Source organism: Saccopteryx bilineata, chromosome 1 (assembly GCF_036850765.1).
Source record: "Saccopteryx bilineata isolate mSacBil1 chromosome 1, mSacBil1_pri_phased_curated, whole genome shotgun sequence".
NCBI classification, from domain to species: domain Eukaryota; kingdom Metazoa; phylum Chordata; class Mammalia; order Chiroptera; family Emballonuridae; genus Saccopteryx; species Saccopteryx bilineata.
This window is the reverse complement of record NC_089490.1, coordinates 92988171-93007335: the sequence shown is the minus strand read 5'-3', so window position 1 is coordinate 93007335 and position 19165 is coordinate 92988171. Positions and strand designations below refer to the sequence as shown.

The window sequence follows — 19165 nt, the reverse complement described above, 5'->3', positions numbered from 1 at the left end:
ATTTGGGCTCTATTGCCAGAAAGGCAAATGCGACCTGGTCCAGGAACTCGGCCATGACATCCAGGAATCTCTGGGGCGGGCAGCAGCCGGGCCACACCGAGACGAAGATGGTGACCTCCTCGTAACACAGCGACTCATTATTTACTGAGGAGTCTTGTGTCATGTCAATAACCTCTGAGCTCTCTGAGGCTGGGTACGTCGTCCTTCATTTATCTCTGTGATCCTGTTTCTGAACACGGACCCTGGCTCACACAGCGTGTAGGGTAATTCTGCTGAGTGAACCAGTATATGAGCACAGGACACCCACGTGTGGGCTGAGTTGTCGCCTTAGACTGGCAGTGCAGGGCAGGTCTGGCCAGGTGTGCCGTATTTCCTCATGGATAAGACGTATAAGATGCACCTTAATTTTGGGGCCCAGAATTTGAAAAAAAAAAAGTATTGCATAAAATGATTGAACTCAACTTTTATTCATCATAAAATTCATACAACTCCTCCTCACTGTCCTAACTCCCAGCCATGAGCTTGTCCTCATCTGTGTCTGATGACAAATCACTGTCTTCAACAAGGAGCGCAAAGACAAGCACAAAAAGTGAGAAATGCAAGGAAAATAAATCTACAACCACTTTGTAAGATGCACCCAGTTTTTAGACACCAAATTTTTCGAAAAAAAAGTACATCTTAGATAAAGAGAAATATGGTATACGGTCACACAGTAGGCAGAAAAATCATGCGGACCCATCTTCTTCCAGGTCTGTTTGAGAAACAGCGACAGGGTAGGGTCCTCAGGAATAACCATGTCTTCCCACCCGGCCACTCACCTGGTCGGCTAAGGACGTGGAGAGCATGCCCATCAGCTCCCTCTCAGCCGTCAGCCTCCACATCTGCTCCCACTTCATCTTGCGCAGCTTATCCAGCAGCAGCAGGATCACCCCTAGGCAGCAGCACGGGGTGGAAGGTGAGAGAAACAGCAGGAGTTAGACAGGGGCCAGGCACACTGGTCCACCTGGGTTGGAGACGGACCTGTCTGGGTTTAGTCCCATGCTCTGCCGGTCACTCAGGGTGAGAACTTGAAACGGTCTTGCCGAAACACTCTCATTGGACGCAGAACATTAGCACAGACCTCAAGGGCTGCCACAAGGACTAAGTGAGAGGGGCAAAGGACGCTAGCACTTTCTGGAGATGGTTAGTAATGACAGCCACACAACAGTGTGAATGTGCTCAATGCTGCTGTATGGTTTTACATATGGTAAAAATGGTCTGCTTATGTTACATATGTTTTACTGTGGTAATTTAAAAAAGAGCCTAGCACTGGATACATCATACATTCCCTATAAGTGTTAGGTTTTCTGCTCTGTTTTCCTTGAGATGTGATAACCCATGTAGGTTTAGCTGATGGATGGTGTTTGGACAATACGTGCCATTTATTGTTTCAGACAAAAAGTAGCTCTTCTGTGATCTCATGCTGGATGAGCTTTAGCAACGTGCTTTGTATTTACTGACGAGTCATATGAGATCATTTTGGTGTTCTTGACTTCAGTGGTCTTAAGCCCACCACAGTCAGCATGTACGTAAGCTATGATGGAGGCAGCAGTGATGCTGGGTCCCAAAGAGCTCCAAGAGCCTTCAGTTTCACAAAAAACCAGATAATAAGAGGTGTTTCCTCCTCCTCTCCATCTTCTTTTATTGTTATTGTTCATTTTTGTGGGGAATGACCAGGGAAATGGGTGATTGTGTTGTCAGAAAAATTGCCATTATGTACCTTTCTGTATTTTTATTATTTAAATTTTTTATTTATTGATTTTTAGTGAGAAAGGAATGGAGAGAGAAAGAGATAGAGAGACAGGAACATGAACACCATTCCTGTATGTGCCCTGACCAGTGATCGAACCGGCAACCTCTGTGCTTTGGGACGATGCTCTATCCAACCAAGCCATCCGGCCAGGGCATTCTTTTTTATTTTTAAAAATATTAAAACAACTAAATGTATTATGCAGTCAAAAAATAAATTAACTAATAAAAATCTAAAAAGGTGAGTCCATTTTGGCTTAGTCCATGGAGCACAACGCCCGGGAGCCGAGAGCTGGTCCCTACTGGCCACTACACTTAACGAGGTGGATGGAATTGTAGCACCCATGGGCTCCCAAATCAGTCCTCCTCAGGATGCTTAACTCAGCAGAACGGTCAGGAGGGAAAAGGCCAGGCAGCTGAACAATGATCTTAGCTGACACTCAGGATGTACATTTCCGAGACTGTTGGAAAGCAACTGATTCCTCAAGTCACACATAAATATCACGGCAGACTTTCTTACTTATTTGTGCCACATATTTAGAGAAAAAGTATATTCACTTTTTGGCAGAAGGTGTTTCATCAGTTACAGTAAAAATATTTAAAACTACACACACACACACACACACAGAGTTATGGGAAGCATAAGTTATGGGAAGCATAACTCTGAACCTGTAAGCCAGAAATGCAAATTATACCTATTGCTTATCTCTTTTGTGCTTTGTTAGGTTTTTTTGAGGATATTATTTCACTGAACACTCATAAGATCTCTACAAGCTAGATATTGTCATCCTATTCTCTAGGTGGGGAAACTGAGGGGCTGAGACAGGCATTGAAAAACAATCCACAGTACAAGACAAGCTATAACAGATTTGAACTCAGATCTACCTGACTCCAAAGCCAATGCCTCAGTACACAGACCTGAGCCCCAGCAATGCCTCTTTGGGGCCCTGTGGCTTAGGCGGAAGACTTTTTCCTTTTTTGACTATTTGGTTTCTGTAAAAGTAGTCAATTGCTACCTGCCCCAAACAACTCAGAAAACTTTCATGCCCTCTAATGGTAGGCTGATGAATGTTTAATCACAGGTAAAAAACAAAAGCAAAAACCTGATTTGTAACTTTTGCCCATTTCCATGGTGTAAATACTCTCATCATGGCTGATTTCAAGCTACCAACAATGTGTCACTGAATATCAGCTGGGAAGAAAGGTGCCCAGTTGGCCCTCCTGAGTCAGTGTAAGCTAGCGCTAGCACACTGTTAAAATTATTCTCCAAACACAAAAGCAATTTTACTAAAATAGTAAAATTCACCTCAGTGTATTATTGGATTGCTTCTTTTAGAGAAAAAAAAAAGAACAAAATTTTGCAATGTTACAACTAAGAGAATACAGTGATGGAGTCAAGAAAACAGATTCTAGTCAGACCTATGAAAGAAAATTTCATTAAATCTCATTGCAGAAGTTGATTCTAATGAGGCTAGATAGATGCTCCAATATGTAGAAAAAATGGGGTGAGTGGGGGTAGAGGTTATAAACAACGGTGAAAGATATTAATGCACACCCTGAAGCCTCTAAAGAGGTCAATGGTTGGCCCTGGCTGGTTGGCTCAGCGGTAGAGCGTCAGCCTGGCATGCAGGAGTCCCGGGTTCGATTCCTGGCCAGGGCACACAGGAGAAGCGCCCATCTGTTTCTCCACCCCTCCCCCTCTCTTTCCTCTCTGTCTCTCTCTTCCCCTCCCGCAGCCCAGGCTCCATTGGAGCAAAGATGGCCTGGGCGCTGGGGATGGCTCTGTGGCCTCTGCCTCAGGTGCTAGAATGGCTCTGGATGCAACAGAGCGACGCCCCAGAGGGGCAGAACATCGCCCCCTGGTGGGCATGCCAGGTGGATCCCGGTTGGGTGCATGCGGGAGTCTGTCTGACTGCCTCCCTGTTTCCAGCTTCGGAAAAATGAAAAAAAAAAAAAAAGAAAAAAAAGAGGTCAGTGGTAGATCTTTCAGTCTCTGGCGCCTGAGCTGAGAATTGATGCTTTTACATGGTGTGAGGACTTGGCGAGTTCTAAGTGGCAGATGTGATTCCACCGTGTTTGCCAGGCCTGTTGAAAAGGGGGAGGGGGAGTGTGTCTAGAACAGAAGACTAAATACAGAAATGCAGCTCAATCTCCTAGTTACCCAGCCTTTCCTCTTATGTGGTTTTAATTTAATTTTTACAAGTGTGAACTATTGCAAATGAACAGAAAAGCACAGAAACTAGTACAACAAATATCCACCACCCCAATGTAATAAATACTAATGTATTGCCACATTTGCTGTTAATACTAAAGCATTAGAGACGAATCAAGAGCTCCTCCATCTCATGCTAGCACTCCTCCCCTCCCCCAGGGTAACTGCTATCCTGAGATGGTTGGAGTTCATTTCCACGTGTTCTTAATATTTTTATTTTCTACTCACATATTAATAAACAACACATGGTGTTTTTAGAATGCTTTAGAGCGAACATTTTCAATTCTAACTTACATTTCCACCCAACATTATATCTTTAAGATGTAACCACGGCCTGACCAGGTGGTGGCGCAGTGGATAGAGCATCAGACTGGAATGTGGAGGACCCAGGTTCGAGACCCCGAGGTCGCCAGCTTGAGCGCAGGCTCATCTGGTTTTGAGCAAAGCTCACCAGCTTGGACCCTAGTTTGCTGGCTTGAGCAAGGGGTTACTTGGTCTGCTGTAGCCCCACGGCCAACACACATATGAAAAAGCAATCAATGAACAACCTAGGTGTCGCAACGAAAAACTAACGATTGATGCTTCTCATCTCTCTCTGTTCCTATCTGTCTGTCCCCATCTATCCCTCTCTCTGTCTCTGTAAAAAAAAAAAAAGATGTAACCACATTAAGGTTTCAGTATCTAGTTTATTTGTTGTACAAATATATCACACTTTATGTAATATATAAATTTAATGCAATTCCCATCAAAATTCCTATGACATTTTTTAAAGAAATGGAACAAAAAATCATAAGATTTATATGGAACTATAAAAAACCCCGAATAGCCAAAGCAATCCTAAGGAAAAAGAATGAAGCTGGGGGCATTACAATACCTGACTTTAAACTATATTATAGGGCCACAATCATCAAAATTGCATGGTATTGGCAGAAAAATAGACACTCAGACCAATGGAACAGAATAGAAAGCCCAGAAATAAAACCACATATATATGGTCAAATAATCTTTGATAAAGGGGCCAACAACACAAAATGGAGAAAAGAAAGCCTCTTCAACAAATGGTGTTGGGAAAACTAGAAAGCCACATGCAAAAGAATGAAACTCGACTACAGCCTGTCCCCGTGTACTAAAATTAATTCAAAATGGATCAAAGACCTAAATATAAGATCTGAAACAATAAAGTACATAGAAGAAGACATAGGTACTAAACTCATGGATCTGGGTTTTAAAGAACATTTTATGAACTTGACTCCAATGGCAAGAGAAGTGAAGGCAAAGATAAATGAATGGGACTACATCAGAATAAAAAGTTTTTGCTCAGCAAGAGAAACTGATATCAAAATAAACAGACAGCCAACTAATTGGGAACTGATATTTTCAAACAACAGCTCAGATAAGGGCCTAATATCCAAAATTTACAAAGAACTCATAAAACTCAACAACAAACAAACAAACAATCCAATAAAAAAATGGGAAGAGGACATGAACAGACACTTCTCCCAGGAAGAAATACAAATGGCCAACAGATATATGAAAAGATGCTCAGCTTCATTAGTTATTAGAGAAATGCAAATCAAAACTATAATGAGATACCACCTCACCCCTGTTAGATTAGCTATTATCAACAAGATGGGTAATAACAAATGTTGGAGAGGCTGTGGAGAAAAAGGAACCCTCATACACTGTTGGTGGGAATGTAAAGTAGTACAACCACTATGGAGGAAAGTATGGTGGTTCCTCAAAAAACTGCAAATAGAACTACCTTATGACCCAGCAATCCCTCTACTGGGTATATACCCCAAAACCTCAGAATCATTGATACGTAAAGACACATGTAGCCCCATGTTCATACCAGCACTGTTCACAGTGGCCAAGACATGGAAACAACCAAAAAGCCCTTCAATAGAAGACTGGTAAAGAAGATGTGGCACATATACACTATGGAATACTACTCAGCTATAAGAAATGATGACATCAGATCATTTACAGCAAAATGGTGGGATCTTGATAACATTATACGGAGTGAAATAAGTAAATCAGAAAAAAACAAGAACTACAAGATTCCATACATTGGTGGAACATAAAAACGAGACTAAGAGACATGGACAAGAGTGTGGTGGTTACCAGGGGTGGGGGGAGGGAGGACGCAGGAGGGAGGGAGGGAGAGAGTTAGGGGGAGGGGGAGGGGCACAGAGAAAACTAGATAGAGGGTGACGGAGAACAATCTGACTCTGGGCGAGGGGTATGCAACATAATTTAATGACAAAATAACCTAGACATGTTTTCTTTGAATATATATACCCTGAATTATTAATGTCATCCCATTAACATTAATAAAAATTTATAAAAAAAAAATATCACACTTTATTTATGCATTTCCCTACTGAAGGAATCTGGCCATTTCCTATGATTCTGGTATTATTAACAATGTCGCAATAAATATCCTAATCTCAATTCACTGTGCACACATCTTGCTAAGAACACGTCTGAGATCTCGGCTGGGGGAAGACTGCTGTGTTGATGGTGCTGCTCATCTCGAAACATCTGGAATCACTCCATCTTCCTTCTCTCTTGCTTTCAAGACATCGCTGAGTCTCAGGGTTTCTACCTTTAAAACAGCGTTCTCACCTCTTCTTCTACTCCTTCGTTCCAGTTATTGACTGACCACCTACTATGTGCAAATGTACTGAAATCGACTTGTACTTGTGTTTTGTCTCTGCTTGTTCTAATCTCATGGATCTCGCTCAAAATATTAATTCAGCACATAGTTCTTGGATGTATAATGTCCAATCTTTGCCAGGCCCTTCTGTGGAAGACATGGAAACCATTACAATTTAGTGTGCTGACTGTGAGCACTGAGGGTATGCACTGCTCATGCAGGATACGCAGAGGGGGGCGGGGTAGGCGGGCTGGGCTAGGGTGTGGCCAGGCAGACAAGGTGGGGGTGTCAGAAACACGAACAAAGGCAGCGAGGCGACCCTGGGCTATGCCGGGCCTGCCATGTGTGAAGGGCAGATGGTTTAGAGTGCTTTGGGGCCAGTTCCACGGTATGAGTGTGAACAAGTGAGCAGGGACTAAATGGGGAAAGGCCTTCTTGTCTATGCAAAGAGGCATTTTCATAACTCACTGGAGGAAAGGATGCTGCCCGTGGCTGGAAGGGTTCAACCAGGGGTTCGGCTGCATCAAGTCCCCATCCAGGTGCCCCCATGGCTGAGGGGATCAGTACTCTGGCACATCTGTCACTCACGTGTGCCACAAAAGTTGGAAAGTCCTGCTGAGGAGAGCTGGGAGCTCATGAAGGCCTCCGAGCAAGGGAGTGATGACGGCTGACTGTTTCAGAGAAGCCAACCTAAACGCTGCTCTATCGGGGCACCTCACAGGCACAAAGGCCCCCAGGCCCCCAGGTGCTCTAGAGAACAAGTGTGGTTTCTCAGACTGTACGCTGGGTCCACCTGAGTCTCGTCATAATTTGCTCTCCCCTCCCGCCCTTTCCTCAGACCATTCCTTCCAGAAAAACTGGCACAACAGCACGTAGCCACTTCAACACCTCTTCCTCAGCAAACCTGACAAGCCAATACTCAGCTTGGGTCCCTCTCTGGCATCCCAGAATGTTTACCGGATATACCACTCTCCAATCCTGGCTCATCCAAGAATGCAAACACACACAAACATTCATGAGCCAACATGTCACGAAGCTCATGAGATTCACGCTCAGTTTTTTCATTCTTTGTCTCTTCTGACTTAATAGCACCCTTTGAAAGGAACACAGGCTAGGCACTGTCATGGCCTTTGGACAGATGTGGGAACTGAGATGCTAAGATGTGAGGTGACATTTCCGATGTCACAGGGCTGGCCAGCACTTGGCAAATGCTTCTCACTACCTTGTGTGCAAAAGGGTCTCCATCCTAGAACATCAAAGCCAATGAAGACGGTGTACTCCGTGCCAGCAGGCTCTACGGGCTGGATTTCCTCTGTGTGCGAATGTTTGGAAAGACCGCTGCATGCTAAACACGCATGCCAAGTGGGGACTTGGCCAACACGAGCTCAGGGGAACCAGGGCTCATGAGACCCCCCCACGGGGCCATATGTGAGCTGCCCTTGACATGCCGAACAAAAAAACCACCAGGGACCCTATGTGGCCTTTAACTGCGTGTCCTCCTTCAGAAGTGATACCTTCTGCACTTCATTTTAGAGGCAGGTTTAGGGCACCTGCTGTGGTTCTAGTTACCGCGTTAACTGGGGACTTAGCAGTTTGTAAAGCTCATCTCTTGTTCTTGGGGAGTAACCCAGAAAATGCAAACCATGGTGACAGATCCAAGATGTAGTCAGAACCACAAGAACCACTACAGGCAATCGACCCACTGTGACCTGAGTGTGCGTGTGCGTGTGCGTGTGCGTGAAACATTAGAAAAAGCCTCCTGAAACATGATGTCTAAACTGACACGGAGAGGATGCAGAGGATTACCTGCATGAAGGTGAAGCCAGACAGCCCCTCCCCCCAGGGCTGTGAATGCCTATCAGGTAGCAAGTATTTCCCACCACGTTTGAACAGCAGACTGAAGAACCAATAACCCAGTTCTCCCTCTTCCCCCCGAAAAGGAAAACCAAAAAGAGGCTGCACAGAGTTGTCTAGCATGGGTGAAAACATTTGCCTTTTGCCCATAAGTTTATAATGAACCACAGGTTATCTGTATGAGAAAGATGTTCATTCCGCAGGCTGAGGCAGGGGGGTGAATTCTAGAACACAGGCATCGCTGTAGCTATCACAGAGGAGGGGCTGTAGGTTACACGAAGACTTTAGAGCGCTTGGAAGCTAAGGCCTTCGGTTGAGCCCTCATATTGTCACTTATTAGCATTATCTCTTGAATAAAGTCACTGGACCCTAGTTCCTTATTTGTAACATGAGGCAATCCCAAATTAACTTTAATGGGATTATGAGGATGAAAAAACAGGCCCTTCAAACTACCCAGTATATGCCATGATCTTCTGTTTCCTACATCGAAGTAAAAATCCCATGACATTAAAAAAAACCAAAAAACAAAAAAAAAACAAAAAACGTGCAGAGGACCCGGGTTCGATTCCCGGCCAGGGCACACAGGAGAAGCGCTCATTTGCTTCTCCACCCCTCCGCCGCGCTTTCCTCTCTGTCTCTCTCTTCCCCTCCCGCAGCCAAGGCTCCATTGGAGCAAAGATGGCCCGGGCGCTGGGGATGGCTCTGTGGCCTCTGCCTCAGGCACTAGAGTGGCTCTGGTCGCAACATGGCGACGCCCAGGATGGGCAGAGCATCGCCCCCTGGTGGGCAGAGCGTCGCCCCTGGTGGGCGTGCCGGGTGGATCCCGGTCGGGCGCATGCGGGAGTCTGTCTGACTGTCTCTCCCTGTTTCCAGCTTCAGAAAAATGAAAAAGAAAAAAAATATATCTATATCTATATCTATATCTATATCTATATCTATATCTATATCTATATCTATATCTATATCTATATATCTATATATATATATCTGCTACAGTAAGAAGGATAGTACTCAATATGGCTAAATGGAGAAATATAATCAAGCTACATACCTAGCCGTTTATTTACTATGATGAAGTCACTCATCTTTCTTTTTATAATTCAGTGAGAGGAGGGGAGGCAGAGAGACAGACTCCCGCATGCACCCCAACCAGGATCCATCTGGCAAGCCCACCAGGGGGCGATGCTCCGCCCATCTGGGACTGGTGCTCTGTTACAACTGGAGCCATTATTTAGCACCTGAGGCAGAGGCCATGGACCCATCCTCAGTGCCCGAGGCCAACTTGCTCCAATCAAGCCATGGCTGCAGGAAGGGAAGAGAGAGAGAGAGGAAGAGAGAGAGAGAGAGAGAGAGAAGCGAGAGGGGAAGAGGTGGAGAAGCATATGGGTGTTTCTCCTATTTGCCATGACTGGGAATCGAACCCGGAACATCCACATGCCGGGCTGACGCTCTACCTTTGAGCCAACTGGCCAGGGCCATCACTCATCTTTTTAACAGTCTTAAAAATCCTGTGTGTGGAATGCCTTGGACACTCATACAACTGGAAATACTGCCAGGCCCCTATTCCTTCTCAGTTTCCTGTCACTGGCCAGCTCTGGTGTCACAGTCAGTGTGACTGGGACATCCCCTGGGGTTATTGCAAGGGGCAGCCAAAAGATATCAACCATTGGAAGAAAAAAATACACTCGAGGAAAGAAAAATCTATCACAAGGAAAATTATGTGTATAATTTATGTTCTTACGCAGCCAAAGGAGTTTGTTTAGAGTGTTAAATAGAATCGCACGGATACAGGCTGATAAGAGAATCTGCCAGTTTCTTTGGAGGTTAAGAGTTTGCCCCCGGATTGTACAAAAACTGCAAAACAGCATTTCCCTGAGGAGCCTAACTCGATTTACTGACCTCACTCCTCTGGTGCTAGGGAGATACCCAAATTACGACTGTCGAAGGCTTTGAAAACACAAAGTGGTTCATGAAAGCTTCGAACAGTTACTGAAACTATACATTTCCTCATTAAAGGGCCTAATTATCACTCATGCAACTTGCATAATTCCCAGAAGAATTAATACACATTATGTGCACCCCTGCAACGTGGGAGCATGCTTTTCTAAAGTGAACACAGGTTCAAAGGATGAAAATGGCTCCTCTGGAAACTGGACCCTTTCAGGCTGAAACAACACAGGTCCGTCTGGCTTTGGAACAGACCACCGCCCCTGGTCCCTCCCCCCACCCCCAAGGCTGACTTTGACACTGCCTGCCTGCTGTCAGGGGGATGGTGGTGCAGAAGCTTGACTTTGGCCTTTGCTTGGCATTTGCTGTGTGGCCTGATCCACTCATTTCCATACTTGCTGGCGGGGCCTGGGAGGGTGAGCAAGACTTCTGCCCTGGAGGCCAGCGCTCTGCAGAGGCAGAGTGCCTGAAATTTGACAAGGGGGCTCCCACAGGAGCCAGCTGGGAGGAGTGCGGCCGCAGGACTTTACCTTCAGCTGTTGTGCTGGGAGCCTAACAGACCAACACTAAATAAATAAACAAACAAATAAATAAACGATCAAAGGCTTCTGTGAACATCTGGGCCGGTGGCAGGGCGTTTCATCTGTGGATCAGAGGGCAATGTGCCTTCTTCCCAAAATGGTATGTAGCAAGCGCGTGGGAGCCAGGATGGCAGGGAGAGAAAGGTGGGTGTCCATGCAGAGAGGAGGGGGAAAGCATGCTTTTTTAATGAGCTCCCTACTGATTTTTACTAATGCAACTACAAAAGGGAGGAGAGACCAAAAATGACAACAATGCTGTTGATACTTCCCATTGATCAAGCAACCGCTGTATACTAGAGATAAGGTGCTTTACTGAGGCAGCCTCAGGTTCTTACCACAAACCTGCAAGGTGGATGGAATCATCCCGACCTCACAGATGAAGAAACCAAGGCTCATGCCTGGCTCGTGAGTGGCCTAAGCAGTCTCACTCTTTGACCTGTGGTCTTTCAACCATGCACGTTGCTTCCTGGTATGTGTGTATCTCTGCGCACATGTGCGTGTAAGTCTGTGTACATGCTCATTATTAAATATGGCAAAATCTAGGTGAATAAGCGGCTTACAGCCAAAACAAGTCTGGTAGCTCCTGAAGAAACAGAAAGTTAATGCTTAGAGGATGTTGAGAAGACCACAGGCCATAATCAGATTGCCTTGTAAAAACCGGGAGTTGGGGGGAGACCAAGCACATAAGGCCAGGAAGGGCAGGGCCGTCTTTGGTGAGGTCAGAGCTGCATGCACAGAGCGGGACCTCACCTGGTACACGTGAGCATGGGAAACAGCTGGAGCCAAAACAGATGTAACCCCGCACAGTTTCAGAGCTAATGTACGTCCACGGTCCCTCCTGCGTCCCCTCTTCTGTCTGCATCGGAGCCCACCAACCGACCTCTCAGCTCGTGTCCGACTGCCTCATGCCAGCAAGGAGAACCCCTTCAAGCTTTTCCAGCCAAGGAAACCCCTTAAGCTTCCATCAAGAAAACCTGTTTAAGGGGAGGGTCTGCCACTCTTTCCTTTCCTCCTTTCTAAGCAGCCTGCTTTCATTCTTTAGCTAAGCTACGGACGGCAGCGGGGACTGGCTTGGTCAATTCAGACCATGTGCTTGCTTAATTCAGAAGGAGAAACTGGGGTCCTAAGTGCCTATTTGCCTTCTTTGGACCAGTTCTGAGCAGGTTTCCAATGAAACGTTTTATTCCTAGACTTCGTGTTTCTCACAGTGGGTTACATGACACTCTGCAGGATGCGGATAGGTGTTGTGGGAAGCGGGATTAACAAAGTTAATTAAGTTTGGGAGATGGCGCTTTAAGTGAAAGTGATGGATGCACCCATGTGCCTGATCCCTCTGTCTCCCCAGGACTCTGGCCAGGTATTCCCTGTCCCTTTGCTCTGGGTCCTCACTGGCTTTGTCTGCATTTTCTCAGGTCTCCGCCTGCACCCCGAGAGCTGATCCACAAAGATTAAGAACTGTTTATTGGTCCTTTAGCATTTCTTGTGGCTTTGCCAGTTAGAACCAGAGTAATCTTAGGTGGGCACTGAGCAGACTGCCATGCAAGAGGCTCTGGGGGGGCTCGTGGGCTCTCATCCCGGAAACGTTTATGGGAATGACCCTCATAATTGCAATGTTCTTCAGCTTTGAAGCTCTGGAGCTCTCTTCTCATGCATGACCCGAGAGAAGGTGAGTTTATTAAAAACCACTTAATTTAAAATCCCCTGCTGGTTCTGCTTGGGACTCACATTTGATCACATAAATTAAACGTTCTACTTTTTTGCTTTTAAAAAAATGGTGTTATTTTCTTTCACTCTTCTCAAAGCTCTTTATCAGAGAGAGCAAATGAAAATCCTTCCACCGGAAGCTTTCCCGGACTATTCTGGGATATCTGTAAGTGTGGATGGATGAAGTACAAGGGGCTGCTCAAACCTTATAAAAAGCTGGTGGTGATTCATTCATTCATCCATCCACCCATTCATTCATTCAGTATCTATCAAGCGACCTCCAGGTCTCAGGCACCAGATACGCAGAGATGGAAACACCGTGGTCCCAGGTCTCAGGCACCAGATACGCAGAGATGGAAACACCGTGGTCCCAGGTCTCAGGCACCAGATACGCAGAGATGGAAACACCGTGGTCCCAGGTCTCAGGCACCAGATATGCAGAGATGGAAACACCGTGGTTCCAGGTCTCAGGCACCAGATACGCAGAGATGGAAACACCGTGGTCCCAGGTCTCAGGCACCAGATACGCAGAGATGGGAACACCGTGGTCCCTGTCTCTCCAGCGCCTGCAGGTGCTGTGGGCACTCGGACAGCGAGATGCACTCCGGGCAGGCAGGGCTGGTTCAAAAGCAGGGTCGGGTCAGCTCTCGTGTCGTAGGGAGTGGTCTTTTAGGAGAACAAACCTTGGCTCTTGCTCTTCTTTCCCTGGACAGAATGAATTTGGCCACGATTGTGACTGGGCTAAGACTAGAAAGGGTCTGGTAGCTGGCAAACACTTTTTAACCAAGACAAGCAGAATACTTTTATTGTTGTGTTTCTATAGGCAAACTTTTGATTTACGTCTAATATGCATTCAGAAAGAGTACACAAGTTATGAATGCATAGCTTGAGGCATTCTTACCAAGTGAACCCCCTGTTGTATCTAGGGCCCGGACCATGGATCAGAACATCACTTACAGACTAGGACTGGGGGTGCCCCGTCCCCTCTGAGTCACACATATACTCACTACCCAGCTATTATCCTGAATTCTTACACCACAGTTTAACCAGTTTCTGCATTTTATATATACCGAATAGCCTTTCAGCTCAACACTCTGCCTGTGAAATCCATTCACATTATTGCATGGTGTTGTAATTTCTTCACTTGATGCTGTGTCACAACCTATAATGTGAATACATCTTCCCCTAGTCGCCCATTGCCTTGCTGATGGACATGTGGGTCGTTTCCAGTTTGAGAGCCGTTATAACCACACTGGAACACGTCCTTTGGTGTCACGTGTATGCCTTTGCTGTTGGGCGCACACCTAGGAGTGGAATTTCTGGGTCATAGGAAGTATACCTGTTTAGTTTAAGCAGATCCCTAGGCGAATATTGAAGAAGTTCTTCCTATGCACACCCCTGCTGGTAGCGTGAGCGAGGTCCAACTGACCCCCACTCCCACGCATAGCTTGGTATTGCTAGGCTTCTTACATTTGAGACCTTCTGGTAAGCATGTAGTGGTATCACATTATGAATTATAACTTGCATTTCCAATAACTCATGAAGCTGAGCACCTTTCCAGATGTTAACCGCCCATCTGAGAACCCTCTTTCAGGAAGGGCCCTTTTAAGTCTTTTGTTCATTTTTCTATTGGGTTCTCTTGCTGGCTGGTAGGAGTCCTTTATGCATTTATTGGGGTGAAACCCATGGCTCAACGCTGCTGGGCTTCTACTGGGTGCACGGTGTGCACTGCCCACTTGGCTAGCTTTTTATGGAATCAGAGAATAGTACGCTAGAAGAACTCTCAGAGGTCATCAAATTCATACCCCACCCAGAGGAAACTGAGGCTCAGAAATGCTAACTTGGTGGCTTAGAGGAACATAACTAACACAACACAAAGAGAAGAGAGCTCGGGGGTCCGAGACCCTCACCTCTCCCCTCTGCTTTATTTCTCTCTCTCCCCCAACTCCTCACTTCTCTCTAATCCCTCTGTTTAAACTCATCCCAGGTTTCCTTCCTCTTTCTAGGCTCATGTGCCAGATGAGGGAGATAATTCCTGAGCAGCTGTGCAGACTGGAGGAGACCCTACAAGTGGTTTCTCTTAACCAGATGCTCTGCAAAGAACAAGCAGAGGAACTGTGCTGTTGTGGGCTGAACTGGGCACCACACATACCAAGAAGTATGCTCAATCCCTACTCCCAGTACCTGTGAATGGGACTTTATTTGGAAATAAAGTCTTTGCAGACGTGATCTAGTTGGGACGAGCCACACTAAATCAGGGTGATATCCTCATAAGAAGAGGAGAAGAGACAGAAGCAGATGCAGAGGGAGGAGGGCCCCGTGGAGACGGAGGCGGAGGTTGGAGTGCTGCTGCCACAGGGAGGGGATGCCCGGGGGCTGCCAGCAGCAGCAAGAGGCCGGGAAGGGTCGCAGCCTAGAGACTTCAGAGGAGCATCTTCCCGCTAGCACCTTGACTGCGGACTTCCAGCCTCCCGGACTATGAAAGAATACATTGCTTTTCAAGTCGCCGGTTTGCAGCATTTCATTATGGACATCCCAGGAAGCTGACACAGCGCCAAGACCCTGAGCCCGCTAGCTTCGTCTCAGGGAAACGCACAAGAGTACCTGGACTCCCAAACACCCTAGGGCTGTTGTCTTGGGCCAAACTTATTATTGCCATTTTACAGATGTGGACATATTTTCAGATACTCATTAAATCACAGAAAGGGAGTGATTTTGCTCATTTTAGAGAGCAGGTGGTAAGACAAACCGAAGGCAGAGACAATGCTCACAGGTCTGTGGTTTGGGCTCTCCTCCTGTCCCGGGAATCCCACCAGGAGATGAGTCTCTTGCAGGACCGGCTCTGAGACAAGACAGGCTTTGACAGTCCATCGTGAGCTGGGAGATCAGAGACACTGAACAAAGACATCTGGCCATGCCCTGGCCACTGTAGTCAAGGTAGTTAGTTATCAAAGACTGTCCAGCCTGTCTCGTCCAGTAAGATGAAAGCATTTTCTGGAGCTGCACAGGGGAAGAAATTCAAAGAATCCAAGATTTTCTTCTTAAAATCACCACCGTACAAAATGGAGCAGACTTAACAATGCTCAGAGAAGCCAGAAGTCGATGTAGGAGGCAAGGACAGCTCGCCCGGGGGGTCCGCAGCCCCAAGGACTTTCTATCAGTTACTGAGAAGTAACTCCTCTCTGAATAGAAGTCAATCTGCTGACCAGCTTGTTGGCAGGGAGAGTTTATTATTTTTACAAATAATGAGCCTGCCTCTCCCTCCCTGTCTGGCTGGATGCTTCGCTGCACGAGATGATGTCTCATTTGCTTACCAAGAAGGGCAAAATGGCTCAGATGGCCAAGCAAATCCGACCAGTTGAATGTGCGTGAGAGCCTGACCGAACGCCAAGCTGATGGACCGCAGAGAGGGCAGGGAGCTTTCTGCAATTTCCAACTTAAAACAAAGCAAGCCCTCATGAAGGGCACGTGTGCATTTCCGTTTTTCACTCATTCGCACGATCTAAGAAAAAGTGTTCACTGCAAAAACAACCACTGAGAGCCTGACCGGTGGTGGTGCAGTGGACAGAGTGCTGACCGGGGACAATGAGGTCCCAGGTTTGAGACCCCAAAGTAGTGGGATTGAGTGCAGGCTTGCCAGCTTGAGCATGAGATCATCGACATGATCCCACGGTCACTGACTTGAACCCAAAGGTCACTGGTGAGAAGTCCAAGGTCACCCTGGCTTAAGCAAGGGGTCACTAGCTCAGCTTGCGCCCCTCTACTATCAAAGCACATGTGAGAAGCAATCCATGAACAACTAAAGTGACGAAACTACGAGCTCATGCTTCTCATCTCCCTGTTTCTCCTGCTCTCAAAAAACAAATGAAAAAACAAGCATTGAGGTATGCAGAGCTAACAGCCTTCTCTGTTTTCACCCCATATCTGTCGCCCACTTATGGACAGAACTAATTCTTCGGGAGTGCCTCTTACGTGCCCAGGGCCATGCTGGATATTCCCCGTCTGTCCACTCCAGGACCACTGTCTGCCCTTCCCTGTGCCCTGTGCCCAGGAGACTCATGCTTTCAGATGAAATCAGCTGGGATCCCTGTGGCTCCCTCCTGGTGGGAAGCATCGGCCACAGGCTAGAGGGTGGGAAGAAAGAGGGTGTGCTCCCTCCCCAGGCATGGGCGAGGTTGCCATGTTCCAACGGTGCCCACGTCCTCTCCCGCTGAACCTTCCGCTGGGCAGCCATCTCTACGGTCTGGCTCTCACGGGCTCTGGCAACACTGTCTCTTCCCTAGGCTGAACAGTGTCCCGGAAATTCATATGTTGAAGTCGTAACCCACCCAACATGGGCCTCAGAATGTGACTGAATTTGGAGATGGGGTCTTTAGAGAGGCGCTAAGTTAAAATGAGGTCACTAGGGTGAGCCCCAGTATGACTGGTGTCCTTATAAGAGGAAATTTGAAGGGGAGTGGGAGAGGTAAGAGAGGGTAAAGGGGAAATGAATGGTGAAGGAAGGCAACCTGACTTGGGCTGATGAGCACACAAGATACAGATGATATATTATAGAATGATACACCTCAAACCTATACAATTTTACTAACCAATGCCATCCCCCAAAAAGTCAATAAAAAAGAGGAAATTCAGACAGACAGGTACAGTGGGGCGACCACACAGAAGCACAGGGAGATCAGCCCCCTTACAGCATAGGAAAGAGGCCTCAGAACAAATCAATCCTGTGGACATGTAGATCCAGGACTTCTAGTCACCAGAGTTGTAAGGAAATTAATTTCTTCTGTCTAAGCCAGCAGTCTGTGGCACTTTGTTATAGCCCCTTCAAGAAACTAATACGCAGCTCTTGGCCCGGAGCTGGTAACGACCTAGTGCTCCTGCCGGTCTCTGGGGTTCAGCATCCTCGTTCATACCTTCCACGCTGTCCACGCACCCCAACAACAGCCCTTTATTAAAATACCTTCAGTTATCTGGTCACATCCATTTCTTGATGGAACCCTATTATGTGTATGCTATTCCACTTACTCCCCTGGACTATCCCATTAAATCGAAATGATAATGCTTATTTTACAAATAAGAAAAGTGAGGTTCTGAGAGGTGAGTGGTGGAGTAGGAATTTCAGCCAAGCTCTTTCTGAGTCCAACGGCACGGCATGCTGACTCTGGTACACCCCAAGCTGAATGACGAGCCACTGATGGAATCAGAGGCCCATGGAGTGGGAAGGACCCTGGACACCATCTAGAGCAACCTCTTCCCTTTCTACATGGGGAAAAGACTCAGAGGAGTGAGCTCAATGGCCTAGCTTAGGAAGCTTACTCAGTGGCAGAACTAGGATTTGAAGGCAAGTCTCTTGACTCCAGCTTGGGTACTTTTCATTGCTGCCCTGCCTGATTTGAAAGTAACAGCAGGGTTATAATCACCTTTCAGATCCCACACTTGGATTTCCCTGGGGGCCAAGCATAAAGGTTGAGTCAGGTACTGGCATCAATCCACATATCAGCTCCACGCTTACTAGCTGTGTGACCTTGAGCGAGGGACTCAATTACTGCTCTTTGGTTCAGCATCCTCTTCTGTAAAATAAGCATTAATAATGACTCCTACAGCCTGACCAGGCGGTGGCGCAGTGGATAGAGCATTGGACTGGGATGCAGAGGACCCAGGTTCAAGACCCTGAGGTCACCAGATTGAGCATGGGCTCGTCCGATTTGAGCAAAAAAAAAGCTCACCAGCTTGAACACAAGGTTGCTGGCTCCAGCAAGGGGTTACTCGGTCTGCTGAAGGCCCGCAGTCAAGGCACATATGAGAAAGCAATCAATGAACAACTAAGGTGTTGCAACAATGAAAAACTAATGATTGATGCTTCTCATCTCTGTCCGTTCCTGTCTGTCTGTCCCTGTCTATCCCTCTCTCTCTCTATGAAAAAAAAAAAAAAATAATGACTCCTACAACTATTGAGAATTAAGTAAAACCCTTGGCAGATGGGATCTTTAGAGAGGCGCTTGGCACAGTGACTAACACACATGTTAGTACTAATCAAACCATAGGCTATTGTTATAACGGGGTAAATTCTCGGCTCAGAAGCTGAAGAATAATAATAAACGGTGACAAAGATAACTAAAGATGGCAGTGGCTGACCATGGGGCACCCGCTGTGTCACCACACTGTGCTGGGCATATCTCTGACCTCTGCTCTGTATAACATCCTAGAAAGGTTGAGTGAGTAACTAAGAACGACAGTAAGAATCCAGATTCAGCCTCACCAGGTAGTGGCGCAGTGGATAGAGCATCGGACTGGGATGCAGAGGACCCAGGTTTGAGATCCCGAGGTTGCCAGTTTGAGCGCAGTCTCATCTGGTTTGAGCAAAAGCTCACCAGCTTGGACCCAAGGTCGCTGGCTCGAGCAAGGGGTCACTTGGTCTGCTGT

General features: G+C 46.7%; 1 protein-coding gene across 10 annotated transcripts in view; it reads right to left on the bottom strand.

The window, feature by feature from the left end:
* LARGE1 (LARGE xylosyl- and glucuronyltransferase 1) overlaps positions 1 to 19165 on the bottom strand; it is a 565935-nt gene that overhangs the window by 84758 nt on the left and 462012 nt on the right. For all 10 annotated transcript variants that reach the window (XM_066259855.1, XM_066259874.1, XM_066259835.1 and 7 more), the window contains one exon: positions 819 to 931. In XM_066259855.1, coding sequence (XP_066115952.1) covers positions 819 to 931 — 113 coding nt within the window. The remainder of the gene's footprint in view (positions 1 to 818; positions 932 to 19165) is intronic.